The 17,651-nt window shown below is 46.2% G+C and overlaps 2 protein-coding genes across 3 annotated transcripts in view; both read right to left on the bottom strand.

The window, feature by feature from the left end:
- Positions 1–17,651, bottom strand: part of LOC138982390 (receptor-type tyrosine-protein phosphatase N2-like) — a 179,670-nt gene that overhangs the window by 54,118 nt on the left and 107,901 nt on the right. For both annotated transcript variants that reach the window (XM_070355658.1, XM_070355656.1), the window contains 2 exons: positions 12,612–12,800; positions 11,714–11,844 (listed from right to left, as the gene is read on the bottom strand). In XM_070355658.1, the coding sequence (XP_070211759.1) occupies positions 11,714–11,826 (113 nt within the window). In that variant the 5' untranslated portion in view covers positions 11,827–11,844; positions 12,612–12,800. The remainder of the gene's footprint in view (positions 1–11,713; positions 11,845–12,611; positions 12,801–17,651) is intronic.
- The window catches only part of LOC138983148 (golgin subfamily A member 6-like protein 22), a 7,020-nt gene continuing 1,574 nt past the window's right edge, over positions 12,206–17,651 (bottom strand). Inside the window, exons 2-4 of the mRNA XM_070356557.1 lie at positions 15,859–17,651; positions 12,612–12,800; positions 12,206–12,226 (exon numbers count right to left, since the gene is read on the bottom strand). The exon at positions 15,859–17,651 is cut by the window's right edge and continues 325 nt beyond it. Coding sequence (XP_070212658.1) covers positions 12,206–12,226; positions 12,612–12,800; positions 15,859–17,651 — 2,003 coding nt within the window. The remainder of the gene's footprint in view (positions 12,227–12,611; positions 12,801–15,858) is intronic.

Genomic DNA, 17,651 nt, shown 5'->3' on the forward strand with positions numbered 1-17,651 from the left:
CACAACTAAAGTCTTTTAATCCATGTTCGACATAAACCACCCACACCCTCGACACTATCACCGAAAAGCATTAACTTTCACGAAACACAAGTTTCGCTGGGCAGACGTCGGCATAAACACTTGATTCACTATTGAACTGGAGTTTCACCGTACGAAATACTTGCCTTGGTGCTGGGTATGCACCCCCATCTGAGGAACGTCAGACGCTATACTACCCTCTCAGATAAAAACAAGTCGCGTAAGGCGAAATTACTACATTTAGTCAAGCTGTGGAACTCACAGAATGAAACTGAACGCACTGCATTTTTTCACAATGACCGTAGTCCGCCGCTAGTGCAAAAGGCAGTGAAAGTGACGAGCCTGTTTAGCGCGGTAGCGGTTGCGCTGTGCTGCATAGCACGCTTTACTGTACCTCTCTTCGTTTTAACTTTCTGAGCGTGTTTTTAATCCAAACATATCATATCTATATGTTTTTGGAATCAGGAACCGACAAGGAATAAGATGAAATTGTTTTTAAAACGATTTCGGAAATTTAATTTTAATCATAATTTTTATATTTTTAATTTTCAGAGCTTGCTTTTAATCCGAATATAACATACTTATATGTTTTTTGAATCAGAACATGATGAAGAATAAAATAAAAGTAATTTTGGATCGTTTTATAAAAAAAATAATTTTAATTACAATTTTCAGATTTTTAATGACCAAAGCATTAATTATGTTTTAAGCCTCCATGCTGAAATGCAATACCGAAGTCCGACCTTCGTCGAAGTTTGCTTGGCCAAAATTTCAATCAATTTGATTGAAAAATGAAGGTGTGACAGTGCCGCCTCAACTTTTACAAAAAACCGGATATGACGTCATAAAAGACATTTATCGAAAAAATGAAAAACATTTCTGGGGATATCATACCCAGGAACTCTCATGTAAAATTTCATAAAGATCGGTCCAGTAGTTTACTCTGAATCGCTCTACACACACACACACACACACACACACACACACACACACACACACACACACACACACACACACACACACAGACACACATACACCACGACCCTCGTCTCGATTCCCCCTCTATGTTAAAACATTTAGTCAAAACTTGACTAAATGTAAAAACAAGTCGCGTAAGGCGAAATAACAACATTTAGTCAAGTTGTCGAACTCACAGAATGAAACTGAACGCACTGCTTTTTTCACCAAGACCGCATACTCATAGTTTCGTCAGTCCACCGCTCGTGGCAAAGGCAGTGAAATCGACAAGCCAGAATAGTGCGGTAGTGGTCGCGCTGAGCAGGAGAACACGCTTTTCTGTATCTCTATTCTTTTTACACTTCACTTATGCCTTTGACCCCGTCCGGGGCATAGGCCGCCAACAAGAGCTCGCCAGGCACTCCGATTCTGGGCCAATCTCTCCAGTTGTCTCCAGGTGTAGCCGATGTGTTTCACCTCTGCCTCCAAGTCACGACGCCAGGTGTTTCTCGGCCGGCCTCGTCTCCTCTTGCCCTGCGGGTTCCATGTGAGGGCCTGTCGCGTGATGCTGGTTGTCGTCTTGCGGAGTGTGTGGCCAATCCACCGGAAGCGTCTTTGCAGAATGTCCTGTTCTACGGATAACTGTTTTGTTCACTGCCAAAGGTCTTTGTTGCTGATGGTGTCAGGCCAGCGAATTCGGAGGATTCTTCTGAGGCAGGTGTTAATGAAGGTCTGGATTTTTCTTGTGATGGCAACTGTAGTTCTCCAGGTTTCGGCTCCATACAGCAAGACTGACTTCACCGTGGTGTTGAAAATCCTGAGCTTGGTGTTGATGCTCAGGTATGCTGATGCCCATACGTTCTTCAGTTGAAGGAAAGCTGCTTTTGCTTTGCCAATCCGGACTCTAACATCAACGTCCGTGCCACCCTGCTTGTCGACAATGCTTCCGAGATAGGTGAAATTGTCTACCTCTTGCAGTGCTTCACCATCCAGCGTGATGGGGGTCGTGTTGGCTGTTGCGTTGGTCCTAAGGACCTTGCTCTTCCCCTTGTGGATGTTGAGGCCAAATCGAGCGGAGTTGTTGGCCACAGTGCTGGTCTTCTCCTGCATTTGTTGTTGGGTATGGGAAAGAAGGGCCACGTCATCTGCAAAGTCCAGGTCATCCAACTGTGTCCAGAGTGTCCACTGGATTCCGTTCCGCTTCTGGGCTGTGGATGCCTTCATCACCCAGTCAATCACAAGTAGGAACAGGAAAGGCGATAGTAGACATCCTTGTCTCACGCCTGTTCTCACTTGGAAGGCATCTGTTAGTTGACAGCCGTGGACTACTCTGCAGGTCAAACCCTCGTATGAGTTCCTGATGATGTTGGTGATCTTTTCCGGCACTCCATGATGTCTCAGCAGTGTCCAGAGGCTTTGTCGGTCAACGCTGTCAAACGCTTTCTCGTAGTCAATAAAGTTGACATAAAGAGACGAGTTCCATTCCTGTGACTGTTCGAGGATGATGCGCAGCGTTGCTATCTGGTCCGTGCATGACCTGTCTTTTCGGAATCCTGCTTGATGGTCCCGCAGCTGAGGATCGACAGCATCTTTCAGTCTGTTCAGTAGCACCCGATTGAACACTTTGCCTGGGATAGACAGCAGTGTTATCCCTCTGTAGTTTGAACAGGCGCTCAGGTCTCCTTTCTTGGGCAGTTTGATGAGGTACTCCTCTTTCCATTCTGATGGAACTTGTTCTTCTTCACAGATCTTGAAGAAAAGGGGATAGAGCATCTCCACGCTGGTCGCCAAATCAGCCTTTAGCGCCTCCGCTGGGATACCGTCAGGTCCTGCCGCCTTGCCGTTTCGCAACTGTTTGATGGCCTGGCTGATCTCCTCTTTTGTTGGCGCGTTGCAGTTGATGAAGAGGTCGCCGTTGGCTGGTGGGATGTCTGGTGGATCCCGTGGAGCTGGTCTATTTAACAGCTCCTCAAAATGTTCCATCCATCTTTTCCTTTGTCCTGCTTCATCAGATATTGACTTGCCCTCCTTGTCCTTAACAGGTCTCTCAGGCTTGCTGAACTTTCCGGACAGCTTCTTGATGGTGGCATAAAGGTCCCGCATGTTTCCATGGTAGGCGGCTTCCTCTGCTTCTGTTGCCATCGTATCCATGTAGTTTTTCTTGTCGGCCTTGATGCTCTTTTTGACGGTTTTGTTTGCGCTTGTGTATTTCTTCTGTGCTTCTGCTTTTCCCGTTCTGGTGCGGCTGTTGTTGATTTCTGATTTCTTCAGCTTTCTATCCTCAATCTTTCTCATTGTCTCTGCTGTGATCCACTCTTTGTGGCTGCGTTTTAAAGGAGCACCTCTCTGCAGGTTGATGTGACGGCCTCCTTCACTCCCTGCCACTGCTTGTCTATAGTCTCTTCGTCGAGTATCTCCTGCAGGAACTCAAACTTGTTGGAGAGAGCGATCTTAAAATCCTGCATCTTAGTGTTGTCTTTGAGGGCCGTGGTGTTGTATCGCTGACGTTGGCTGGAACCCTCTGTCCAATTCCTTCTCAGCTTCAGCCTCAGTCTGGCAACTAGGAGCTGATGGTCGGAAGCAACATCTGCTCCTCTCCTCACGCGGACATCCTGAAGTGATCGTCTGAACTTCTTCCCGATACACACGTGGTCGATTTGGTTTTCCGTCGACAGGTCCGGTGATATCCAAGTGGCCTTGTGGATTCTTTTGTGTTGGAAGAGACTCCCTCCAATGACCAGGTTGTTTGTAGCACATAAGTCTGCAAGCCTCTCTCCGTTGTCATTCATCTCTCCTAAACCCTGTTGCCCCATGATCTCCTCATAGCCTCTGTTGTCACTGCCGATCTTTGCGTTCAAGTCTCCCATGACAATGGTGATGTTACGACTTGGGCATTTCTGGATTATGGTGGCCATTCGGTTGTAAAACTCCTCTTTGTCTTCCTCCTCGGTGTCGTTGGTGGGTGCGTAACACTGGATGATGTCCAGGTTAATCCTCCGCTTCTTGGTTCTGAAGGTAGCGGTGAGAATCCGTGGTCCGTGGGCTTCCCATCCAATGAGCGCTCTCTGTGCCGTCTTGGACAACATCAGGGCCACTCCTCTGGTGTGTGGAGCACCCTCTTCCTCGTGGCCCGAAAACAGCAGCATATCTCCAGTAACGAGTCTTCTCTGTCCGGAGCCTGTCCATCGTGACTCGCTGATTCCCAGGATGGACAGGTTGTAGTTCCTCATCTCGGCTGCCACTTGCGCAGTCTTGCCGGTTTCAAACATGGTCCGGACGTTCCATGTCCCGAGAGTGGTGGTGGTCCTGGTCGACATGATGGTCGTCGGCTCGGTGGTTTCCAGAGGCATCTGGCTTTCGCCACCGTGCTTCATAAGCTCTCCAGCTGGAGATCCATCTTCTCCCAGGGCCGAAATGTTCCTTGTATCTCTTGTTGACCTTTCTGTAACGGGTATTTTTTTCCATGGATGGGTTGTTAGCCCTTCGCACAACCCCCAACCTGGAGGGCCAGGGTGTATACTTAGTCTGGCCCCATTCACCTCAGACCTGTCCGGCGTGGTTACACCTGCCAGGAGTACTATGAAGGCTCCGGCCGGCATAGCTCTTTGGATCATCAGGGCACGCAAGCTGCTACGCCACGGTAAGGCATATACACCAGTGGCAGCTTTTTAGCTTACTGAGTTTGTTTTTAATCCAAACATATCATATCTATATGTTTTTGGAATCAGGGACCGACAAGGAATAAGATGAAATTGTTTTTAAATCGATTTCAGAAAATTAATTTTAATCATAATTTTCATATTTTTAATTTTCAGAGCTTGTTTGTAATCCAAATATAACATACGTATATGTTTTTGGAATCAGAAAATGACGAAGAATAAGATGAAATTGTTTTTGGATCGTTTAATAAAAAAATTAATTTTGATTACAAGTTTCCGATTTTTAATGACCAAACTCATTCATTAGTTTTTAAGCCACCAAGCTGAAATGCAATACCAAAGTTCGGCCTTTGTCGAAGATTGCTTTGCCAAAATTTCAATCAATTTGATTGAAAAATGAGGGTGTGACAGTGCCGCCTCAACTTTTACAAAAAGCCGGATATGACGTCATCAAAGGTATTTATCGAAAAAATGAAAAAAACGTCCGGGGATATCATCCCAGGAACTCTCATGTCAGATTACATAAAGATCGGTCCAGTAGTTTAGTCTGAATCGCTCTACTCACACACACACACACACACAGACACACCACGACCCTCGTCTCGATTCCCCCTCTATGTTAAAACATTTAGTCATAACTTGACTAAATGTAAAAACTAACAACCGCCCATGCTTGAAAGAAGCTTTAATGCCTATCCTGGAAACGTGAGTGTTACACGGATATAATAGGTATTTTCCCAAGTAAAAAAGCTTCCAAACCTATGGGAGGAGCGTCAGGCAGCGTTGGAAGCGATGCCACTCTGCACGCCATTTCTCATTCATCAGCGATCAAATTTGAAAAATAACGAGGCAAGGAAGAGAGTCCATTAGCAGGGGGAAGCTTGTTTGTGCTGGGCTGCACGCGGACACACTTTTTGTCTCCATTACACCGCCCTCTGTCTTCCTCCAAATACTGTCACAATGGGGAGGGGTGAAGGTGAGAAAAAATATAGAAATTGACCCATGCTAAATATTACCTTTGAGGAAAGGGCAGAAAGAGAAGAAAAAACAAGTCGCGTAAGGCGAAAATACAACATTTAGTCAAGCTCAGTCGAACTCACAGAATGAAACTGAACGCATTGCATTTTTTCCGCAAGACCGTACACTCGTAGCATCGTCTGTCCACCGCTCGTGGCAAAGGCAGTGAAATTAACAATTCAGAAAAGCGCGGTAGCGGTTGCGCTGAGGAGGATAGCACGCTTTTCTATATCTCTATTCTTTTTAGCTTACTGAGTTTGTTTTTAATCCAAACATATCATATCTATATGTTTTTGGAATCAGGAACGGACAAGGAATAAGATGAAATTGTTTTTAAATCGATTTCGGAAATTTAATTTTAATCATAATTTTTATATTTTTAATTTTCAGAGCTTGTTTTTAATCCGAATATAACATATTTATATGTTTTTTGAATCGGACAATGATGAAGAATACGATAAACGTAATTTTGGATCGTTTCATAAAAAAATAATTTTAATTACAATTTTCAGATTTTTAATGACCAAAGTCATTAATTAATTTTTAAGCCTCCAAGCTGAAATGCAATACCAAAGTCCGGCCTTTGTCGAAGATTGCTTGGCCAAATTTTCAATCAATTTGATTGAAAAATGAAGGTGTGACAGTGCCGCCTCAACTTTTACAAAATGCCGGATATGACGTCATCAAAGACATTTATCGAAAAAAATGAAGAAAACGTCTGGGGATATCATACCCAGGAACTCTCATGAAAAATTTCATAAAGATCGGTCCAGTAGTTTACTCTGAATCGCTCCACACACACACACACACACACACACACACACACCTCGACCCTCGTTTCGATTCCCCCTCTATGTTAAAACATTTAGTCAAAACTTGACTAAATGTAAAAAGAGAGATCGACACAGAGAGAGACAAATACAGGACAGACAGAGAGAGGGAGGGAAAGACAGAAAGACAGGGACAGACCGACAGACAGAGAGAGACACAGACAGAGATGGGTATACGATAGGGATGCAGACAGGAAGCGTTTCCGGAAGGAGTGAACAATTAATGGATGTGGCGAAAAGCGTGACTTTTGGATCAGCAGACACTCGCCGCGCAGCACATCAACTGAACCCCCTCCTCCCCGGCTTGACAAAAACAACAGAATGACGTGCACTTGAATTAAGACAGAAAGGGTGAAATCTCTTAAACTGTCATTTAAGCTGAAAGCATGCGTTGTTTAGCACTTAGCCAGAGGAAACATTTAAAGGTTTTTGATAGAACGTCCACAATGCTAACATTTTGTTTCTAAGCTTCATACATTTTCCATATAAAAAGACAAAGAGAGTCGACGAACCGCCGAATGAATATCAAATCCCCAAAAACTTGGTGACATTTTAACGGTTAACAATTTAAATATCAGCAACGTAACACGGCGTACATGGGAGAATGACCTACACTGAAGACAATGAATTTACCGAAGTACCCGTATAAGGAGTGTGGGAAGACAATGGCCACAAATTCGAACCCCGACCGGGTCATACCTAAGACTTTAAAATTGGCAATCTAGTGGCTGCTCCGCCTGGCGTCTGGCATTATGGGGTTAGTGCTAGGACTGGTTGGTCCGGTGTCAGAATAATGTGACTGGGTGAGACATGAAGCCTGTGCTGCGACTTCTGGCGCACGTTACATACCCCGTTATATGTCAAAGCAGCACCGCCCTGATATGGCCCTTCGTGGTCGGCTGGGCGTTAAGCAAACAAACAAACAAACACATGGCCACAATACATCAGTGGGAGAGATATGCTTGGTCACCATGGAAAGCTGGGCAACGTCACCCTCTACAGCAGAGTCGCCTCACTGGAATCAACGGCTGTTCTGATTGATCGGACGACGGGTTTCGTTCCATAAATTAAATTAGGCAATTCGTCCATCCACTACGAACATTTCATAAGAGCAAGGAATTTAAACAATCTCATTATCACGGTTTACCGAGCTGAGCTATATGAAGCTAATGATTACAGTGAATCCTCCCTTTTAAGACCCCTCCAATTTAAACCTCCCATTTAAAGAGTCCCTCCTTTTTAGGACATATTTTCCCAAGAATGTTTTAGGTCTGAAAAGGGGCGGGGGCTGTGCACTGCATTTAATCCGCTTCAGTGCCAAGCAGAAGTAGTTCGCATTTTCCACAAAAAGATTCAAATGACTGCACACCACAGCGTTCTCCGCAGCTCTGATAAAGAATCGCACACCACTGTGAACAACGCCTTTAACTCTGATGAAATATATTTTGGCTTCGCACTTGATCTGGTCCTACGCATTGCGAAGTCCATCAGGCGGTGTTAATGATGGCACGGTACGTTAGTCCATGTTAAACAGGGGCCTGCAGGCATTGGGAACAGCGGGGCGGAGGGGGCAGTACCCAGGCCTTCCAGCCACGGACCCACTCAGCATGGCAATGAAGGGGGGCTGGCAAATTGGATTTGGGAGGTGCTGTCATGTGCAGGCTGCCAATCAGGGCACCCCTTCCCTTCCTCAACCTTCCCTTCCTCCACCTTCCCTTCCTCCACCCCCCCACCCCCCCCACAATCACCCACTTCTTCTTCCCCTATCTGCCGCTTTCCCTCACAATCTCCTTACAGCGTTTCATCCTACGCGTCATCAGTGTATTTGTTTGTTTCATGTGTCTCAGGTTTTGTCTATAGCTTGTGAATAGTATTCCAAGATGTACCTCCCCCCCCCCTCAACAATCACTCACTACTTCCTCTCCGATCTCCCATAACTTCCTTCACAATCTCCTGTCAGTTTTTCTTTTCACCATACACTTCACTGTCTCATGTCTTGTCCACAGCTTGCGCGCGGTACGTCAACCTTCCGTTGTGTCATCTCTTTCTTGCAAACCCTATTCTTCTCTCTTGTAGTATTTCTCTCTTGCTTTACAACACTTGTTCACAACCCCCTCTTATTCTACATACAATTCATATTTAAGCTATCGATCTTCTCGCATAAACGGTCGTGTTCGCCGCCACAGATCTGTGAGACTTTTCACAAGAAATAAGAAACATCTTTTCACTTTAACACATGCCAACAATCAACAGCGTGACTGTATCCTGGGCAGAGTGGGACTTTGTGTGTGTTGCTAAATTAATTTAGTAGCCTGACATCTGTGTCACTCCGAAAATGAATTCAACACACAATTGTAACTCTGCACAGCAAGCGGCTGTCGATGTGTGGTGTGTCCAGGTGGATAGATGCTCTTAGTAAATGTTTAAGCCTGGATAGGTGTGTTATGATTAACACGATTCCAGGGGCTCACATCCACGTCGGACATCGGACATACACGGATATTTTTTCCAAATGTCCTATACATTATTCATGCAAGAGGACATAATTATGTCATATTGGTTTTTTTCACAAATTGGTTATTGTCCGATTATGCTTTCATTTAATCTGGACATTGTCAGTACTTTCCAATTTACAGTAGTTTGATTTGCTATTTTATCGATGTTTTGCGAAGCGATGTGTATCACCAAGCAGACGAAATTTGGGGAGACCTTATGTGCTTTTTAAAGAGAAGAGCTTCCAAGGGTCGCAACTCTGAATGCTCCAAGCCAGTTGACAGTTGTCTTCCTTCGCGGTTTTTCTCTCAGAAAAGCAACATGCCGCCGAAACAAAACTTGGTGCCAGAAAAAGGCCAGAAGCGTTTGTACTTCAAATCTATGCCCTCACCAGCGGCTAGTACCACTAAAACTGAGCTCCCTCCGGCCTCTGAGCAGCCAGAGCCAGATCAAACCGTCGCTCTACAGAAAGTGAAACTTCGGCGCCGAAGAGAGACGTTACCCCCTAGGCCCCATCCCCCGCGCGTGGCTCCGTTTCAAGCTGGCCGACTTCATTCCCGTGTTTATTATTGTATTTGTTCTGTTACCTTTGTGACAAGAAACTAGCCAAGTTTAATTAAATTTACGTTTTGCTGCGAAAAAAAAGTCATATTGATTTATTTTTGTTCAGGACAAATGTCCTATCACTATCCAGGACATTTGTCCTATGCTACCTCTCATGGATGTGAGCCCGGTAGGACACGGTATCTTTAAATGATCAATTACATGCGCAGTTTTCAACATACTCAAGTTTGTGCTGAAGCAGATCGTCACAGCTATCTTATTACCCGCTTCTTGCCCGCTTCGTGCGCATGCCTCACGTTGTCTTTCAATTACTTTTCCCGTAGAGCACTGCATTGTTTGAAGCTCATCTCACGCTTCCTGCGTGGTCTTCAAAAGCATGTCACTAAAAGTTCACGTCACGTGCACATGTCGAGTGTAATGTGCAGTAAAAATAACAACCGAACGAGAATAAGACTACTCAAACATAAAACCGCTGTTGAATGAGAGACCATCAGGGTATTGCATGTCGACAGCAGACACTGACAAACAATGTGACTATGACGTACACACGCAGACACAGCCATCGACCTGGAGGGAATGACAAGGCTGATTGAGGGACCGCAGACCTGAACCTTGAACACACTGGTGAAACAAGACACGGTGACACTGACACGAGCCATTGGCACATACACATGGCAACAACACACACTTACTGACAAAACAGAACAGGGAGTTCAAGAGTGATCCAGGCGTGACCCTTGGACACACTGTAGAAATAAGGCACGGTCACACTGACAAAAGACATGGAAACAACCACATGCCGACAAAGCACACTCACAACCTAGAGGAAGTAGAAAAAGATGAACAACTGCAAACACCGGAGTGACACAGGCAATGACCGTCCGGGCAGATTCAGAAACACAACCATGACACAGAACATCTCCGCTGAAATGGAAGAAAACAAACCAAAACAAAAGATGGACAGGTGCGAACCTGTAGCTCAGACAGAAAGAAAGAAACAAACACTTGAAACAGCGATCCATCCAGTCAAACTCTCCAGGAGATGGTATGCAAAAGGCTGGAAAGAAGGACTGTGGAGCTCGGACAAAGCCAGCCAAACTATCACACACAGGCATACACAGACACAGACAGGCAGACAAACAGACATACAGACAGACAGAAAGACAGACGCACGAGACAATGCTGGACCCATCAACAGAAGGTAGAAGATCGACTGGATGGACTCACAGACGTGGCACCGTGAGACAGACAGACAGACGGACAGACAAATGGACATCGAGACGTAAGAGGGACACAGAGAAAGACAAACAATGGACTTGTCACAAGCGCCTGTTGTATGTATAAAAGACCCATTGCAAGCGCCTGTGTTGGTGTTTGGGCTTTACTGCCTGTGTGTGCGCTATATGGTTTTTCTCGTGTTTTTCGTAGTTTACGTTGTAAATGTTTGTGAATTGTGTTCATTTGATATATGAATTTAGAAACTGGGGAATAATACTTCATTCGGGAAAGGCTTGCGTTCCAAGCAGCGAATCCAGCTACAGCAGCTGTAGGTCCGGTTTCGGAGATCGGACTGGGGAAGGGCATAATGATTTGTCTTGTACATGCGGCCGAGATGCGGTCGTCCTGTCGTTAACCTGAAGACTGAAACAACCAAGTTCTGGTGTCAACTTTAACCGGAAGATGACATTTCACCTACATCTACATCTTCATCTACGTCTGCGCAGTCTTCTGCTTCACCTTTAACTGTCGTCCTACTACCATCATTCTATCGTCATTCTATCGTCTACGTCTACATCATCGGGATTTCTATCTACGGCTGAACTCAGTTGGTTATTTGAGTATTACCCTTATTACATAGCTCGATAAATAAGCCATTTACTCCAGCAGGTCATTAATTTAAAAGTGTGTGTGTGCGTATGTGTTATAACATGTTTATAAGTGAACAATAATATTTCCTCTTATACTACAATTTGTGTTTGTGGAACTTTATTATGCAACATTCTTATTGAGTCGGTGGTTGACTGGCTGCGCGCGTGTGTGATGCATGTGTGTGTGTGACAGGACTCACTAGGAGGTGGAAGCACATCAACTGAAAGAACGTGTGGACAAGCAAGTCAAAAAGACAAACAGAAGGACACGGAGACGGAGAAAGAAAAAGAAGGAGACTGGACTCACCAGGAGGAGGTTGAGGATCGGCTGGAGGGGCTGCGGACCTGAGACTCGGACACACTACCGATGCGGGACGCGGCGTGCAGGGGTTCCGGCTTCTCCGAGGCCTTGCTCTGCATGCGCTGCCGACACAGGTCCTGCAACAACACACCCGCACACATCATGTAAGTACGTATCAAAATACCCGTGTGACCTGGAATAATAGGCCGTGAAAGGTGGATGCAGCGCCTAAAGGCAGTCGATCTACTGGCCGATGTGAATGCGTGATATATTGTGTAAAAAATTCCATCTCACACGGCATTAATAGGTAACATGCGCCTTGAGTCGCCTTGTGTGGTGAGATACGTGCGCGATATAAATCCTCGTAAATAAATAAAATAAAAATAAAAAATACATCATACAGCCCTAGCTTCTTCCCGTCGCTCATCCCAACCCATCAGCAATGTGCCAGAATAATTAAGGTAAAACCAACGTATCGGTCAGTGTTACTACCCGTTCTCACTTGACTGAATAGTCTCTCTTGGACAAACAACAACTTGCACATCAATGCACCAATCTTAAAATATGTTCCCAATGGCATAATTGTCACCCCTCGCATTGTTTGTCACACATTTTAAGCGATCCTGTTTTTTCAGGTGCTCTTCCAAATCCTACTTATCAAACCAATGTTCTACTCTCGACGAACCCCACTCCCCACTAACCAGGTTCTCCTTCAAAACTCTGCTCTCTCGTTATTCCTTACACCTCTAGATGACACAAAACACACACACACACACACACACACACACACACACACACACACACACACACACACACACACACACAAGAACACACACACTCACACACTCACACACACACACACACACAAGAACACACACACACAAGAACAAATTGCTCCGCATACCTGGTAGTCCTTGGAAGCCTCGTTGCCGTCGCCCGTTGAGGCGAGCTGCGCCAGCTTGTCACGTGATCGGCGGTGTCGCTTGAGGAGATAGATGATGGTGACGGCGAGCACGACGCCCGCGATGCTCCCCACCAGGATGAAGGTCAACACCACGCGCCACCCGTCCTTCTTCGTCACCGCCACAGTCACCTGCAACAACCACCACAGGTAAAGGGTCAGGTAAAGGCCTTCCTTCATTCAGCCCAAAGTTGACTCTGCGAGGTCGTTTTACCGAACATACAGTGCCAAAGCTTCTTGCAGCGAGCTTCGACTTTGCCCAATCATTATCAGACTTCAGCAACACACAGGCTGCTCCTTAGAGATTCCTTGTGAACTGCAACCACCATTATCAACGGACATTTCGTTTGGAAAGACACAGTTGGCACCTCAAGCAGACCCTTTTTCACAGTTACTTTTTTGTGACTCCAGCACCTACAACCACCATCAGTGCACGGTAAGCTTGTTTAACATGATACAGTAGTCATCATTCTCCTGTGTGGTAACCCAGCAGCAGCACACACCAGCATACTTTTAGATCAGTAAGACATAATAAGTATCACTGCCACCCATCTTTCTTCCACAGCGCCACCTTTAAAGGATGACCACTAGCGAAAGGTAAAGGCGTCCTAAAGCCTGATATTTATTTGGCCAAGTCGACTTCGCGAAGTCAGAGAGGAGAAAAGCAGAGGGACGAGAGAGAGGCACAACAGCAAGAAATAGAAAGGGTTGAGGAACAAGAAGGAAGAGAGAGAGAGATATATATATACATGTATATATATATATATATATGTATATATATATATATAGAAAGACAGAAAGGACAGACAACAAGGTAAAAAAAGAGAGAAAGAGAGAACGACAGAGAGGGGAGGACGGAAGTCCACACGCAAAGGATGGCGGCTAACTAATCAGGAAGGAGGAAAAAGAAAAACAGGGAAAGAGAGACAGAGGGAAGGAAGGGGAAAAACTCCTGGTGTTACTGCCATGGCCAGGGGCAAGCAGAGGGTCTGTGTTGCCCGGAGAAATCATTAGCAGGGCCAGATAGAGGATTGTGGGATTGTGCCATATTGAACCACTCTAATTGATCCTACTCTACAGCCCGGGACAGCCCCGGAGAGAGAGAGAGAGAGAGAGAGAGAGAGAGAGAGAGAGAGAGAGAGAGAGAGAGAGAGAGAGAGAGAGAGAGAGAATGAGAGAGAGAGAGATGTGCAGACTGACAGACAGACTGAGTGAAGGTAATAGATGTTGCTATGGAGAAAGATAGTCCCCCCCCTCACACACACACACACACACACTTTGCTTTCCCTTCTTACTTCTTACTTTTGGTTTTTACACTCATTCATCACCTCTATCCTCTCATCTCTCGTCTTTTTCTGAAGCCCCCACCGATACCTTCTTTTCACGATACCTCCTTTTCACGTTTGGAATTGTCTTCTCCCCTCGTCAATCCCTCCCTTCCAACGTCATCTTCATAATGGGGAGCAGGCTTTTAGATGACACGTTTAAGCCGCTCTACCACACGAACATGACATGAACTGGTTCAAGTGCCCAAGCCCAGGTAGTAACCATGGCGCGCTTCCAATGTGAAAAACATATGAACGAGCAGCTTTTCATTGTGTACAATGCTTATTTTTCTCAAAACGCACACGATCGCTAGGAACCTCACCATAAAATCTTTCTTGTTTCTCCAAATCTCGGCGAATCAATATTGCATATAATCAACAGCTCTTCCAAGTATGCATTCTTTGTTGTCGCAGAACATGAGTTTGACAATTATCAGTAACTCTTGAAGTTTCATACTCTTCTCCTAATATATATCATTCTTATTGAAAGCAAACGAGTTGGAAAATTATCATGAACTCTCGAAAACTACTACTACTCTCTTCTTTAAGTATGCCATTTAAGCATTTTTCTTGCAGCAAACATTGTCTACATTCAAGGGAGATAACTATCTGTCTTGCTCCGCCCACACCCAAAAGCAAACGACACTCGGCAGCTTCATTTGCTAATCTTGATTCCATCCATACATTTCTCACACAAAGGCTTGGGAACGTTCAGAGCAAGGTAAATACAAACACAGCACATCACTCCTCATTGACCCACAACACCGTGACACTCATGTTTTGCTGCTCTGACTGGTGCCATTGTCGAAAGAATCCACGCCTCAAGAGCAAACACACATGGTGCTTTGTCAACAGTCCTCACTAGTATTGGAACGTGTGAGTATTTGCTCTGATTAGCTTTTCTTTCTGTACACGATCGTTTCATTGCCTGCCAGTGGATAGAATAAGCGGAGCATCGAACCCGTTCCCTTTAATGATGGGTCTTGATTCAAACTTGTGAAATGGTGTGCTGTGATGTACGTTTTTGAATTTTAACACATGTAACAGTTACAATTGTCTCTTTTTGAAATGAAACGAAGGTGATGGTACGATGTCTGTACCAGTTAAACGAAGGTGATGGTACGATGTCTGTACCAGTTAAACGAAGGTGATGGTACGATGTCTGTACCAGTTAAACGAAGGTGATGGTACGATGTCTGTACCAGTTAAACGAAGGTGATGGTACGATGTCTGTACCAGTTAAACTTTTCTTTCTCAATACAAATATAAAGGTAATGATTTGAGATGTTAAACAGATTGTGTTTTGTGATGTAAATGCATGTATCAATAAGTTTTTGTGTTTAAATGCAGGTAGTTAGAATCGTTTCTCTTTGTGAAATTGTAAAAACATGATGGTACAATACATGTACCTGTTATACTTTTCTTTTTTTCCATAACATATCTAAAAGGTTATGCTTTGAGACTTTAAACAGTAAAGATTTTTCTTTCTCCGTGAAATATGAAAGTGATGCTTTGACATATTTGCCATGGAGATTTTTCTCTCTTGTAAAAAAAAAAAAAAATAAATAAAGGCGATGCTCTTCTGCAAGGACAGGTTCGACGATTCCCTCTTTGATAACACTGTCCAGGGATGGGAATGTCCTCTCAGCGAAATCCCTGCGCCTTGAATATGTGGGCGATATAAATTGCATAAAAAAAAATAAAAAATAAAAAATCCCCGCGCTTAGAACTGTACCCACGGAATACGCGCGATATAAGCCTCATATTGATTGATTGATTGATTGAAATCTTGTCATTGGTGTTCTTTGTTCAAGTGATGCATAAGTTGTAAATGTACGTGTTTGCCCAACTTAACTAGCCATTACAGTAGCTCTTGTGTTCCAAGCCTCGTGCCCCGCTCTGTGACTTCTCTCCTCCTCGTGCCACGCTCTGTGACTTCTCTCCTCCTCGTGCCACGCTCTGCGACTTCTCTCCTCCTCGTCCCACGCTCTATGACTTCTCTCCTCCTCGTGCCACGCTCTGTGACTTCTCTCCTCCTCGTGCCACGCTCTGTGACTTCTCTCCTCCTCGTGCCACGCTCTATAACTTCTCTCCTCCTCGTGCCACGGTCTGTGACTTCTCTCCTCCTCGTGCCACGCTCTGTGACTTCTCTCCTCCTCGTGCCACGCTCTGTGACTTCTCTCCTCCTCGTGCCACGCTCTATGACTTCTCTCCTCCTCGTGCCACGCTCTATGACTTCTCTCCTCCTCGTGCCACGCTCTGTGACTTCTCTCCTCCTCGTGCCACGCTCTGTGACTTCTCTCCTCCTCGTGCCACGCTCTGTGACTTCTCTCCTCCTCGTGCCACGCTCTGTGACTTCTCTCCTCCTCGTGCCACACTCTGTGACTTCTCTCCTCCTCGTGCCACGCTCTGTGACTTCTCTCCTCCTCGTGCCACGCTCTGTGACTTCTCTCCTCCTCGTGCCACGCTCTGTGACTTCTCTCCTCCTCGTGCCACACTCTGTGACTTCTCTCCTCCTCGTGCCACGCTCTATGACTTCTCTCCTCCTCGTGCCACGCTCTATGACTTCTCTCCTCCTCGTGCCACGCTCTGTGACTTCTCTCCTCCTCGTGCCACGCTCTGTGACTTCTCTCCTCCTCGTGCCACACTCTGTGACTTCTCTCCTCCTCGTGCCACGCTCTGTGACTTCTCTCCTCCTCGTGCCACGCTCTGTGACTTCTCTCCTCCTCGTGCCACGCTCTATAACTTCTCTCCTCCTCGTGCCACGCTCTGTGACTTCTCTCCTCCTCGTGCCACGGTCTGTGACTTCTCTCCTCCTCGTGCCACGCTCTATGACTTCTCTCCTCCTCGTGCCACGCTCTGTGACTTCTCTCCTCCTCGTGCCACGCTCTGTGACTTCTCTCCTCCTCGTGCCACGGTCTGTGACTTCTCTCCTCCTCGTGCCACGCTCTATGACTTCTCTCCTCCTCGTGCCACGCTCTGTGACTTCTCTCCTCCTCGTGCCACGCTCTGTGACTTCTCTCCTCCTCGTGCCACGCTCTGTGACTTCTCTCCTCCTCGTGCCACGCTCTATGACTTCTCTCCTCCTCGTGCCACGCTCTATGACTTCTCTCCTCCTCGTGCCACGCTCTGTGACTTCTCTCCTCCTCGTGCCCCGCTCTGTGACTTCTCTCCTCCTCGTGCCACGCTCTGTGACTTCTCTCCTCCTCGTGCCACGCTCTGTGACTTCTCTCCTCCTCGTGCCACGCTCTGTGACTTCTCTCCTCCTCGTGCCACGCTCTGTGACTTCTCTCCTCCTCGTGCCACGGTCTGTGACTTCTCTCCTCCTCGTGCCACGCTCTGTGACTTCTCTCCTCCTCGTGCCACGCTCTGTGACTTCTCTCCTCCTCGTGCCACGCTCTGTGACTTCTCTCCTCCTCGTGCCACGCTCTGTGACTTCTCTCCTCCTCGTGCCACGCTCTGTGACTTCTCTCCTCCTCGTGCCACGCTCTATGACTTCTCTCCTCCTCGTGCCACGGTCTGTGACTTCTCTCCTCCTCGTGCCACGCTCTGTGACTTCTCTCCTCCTCGTGCCACGCTCTGTGACTTCTCTCCTCCTCGTGCCACGCTCTATGACTTCTCTCCTCCTCGTGCCACGCTCTATGACTTCTCTCCTCCT

Source organism: Littorina saxatilis, linkage group LG12 (assembly GCF_037325665.1).
Source record: "Littorina saxatilis isolate snail1 linkage group LG12, US_GU_Lsax_2.0, whole genome shotgun sequence".
Classification (NCBI taxonomy): Eukaryota; Metazoa; Mollusca; class Gastropoda; order Littorinimorpha; family Littorinidae; genus Littorina; species Littorina saxatilis.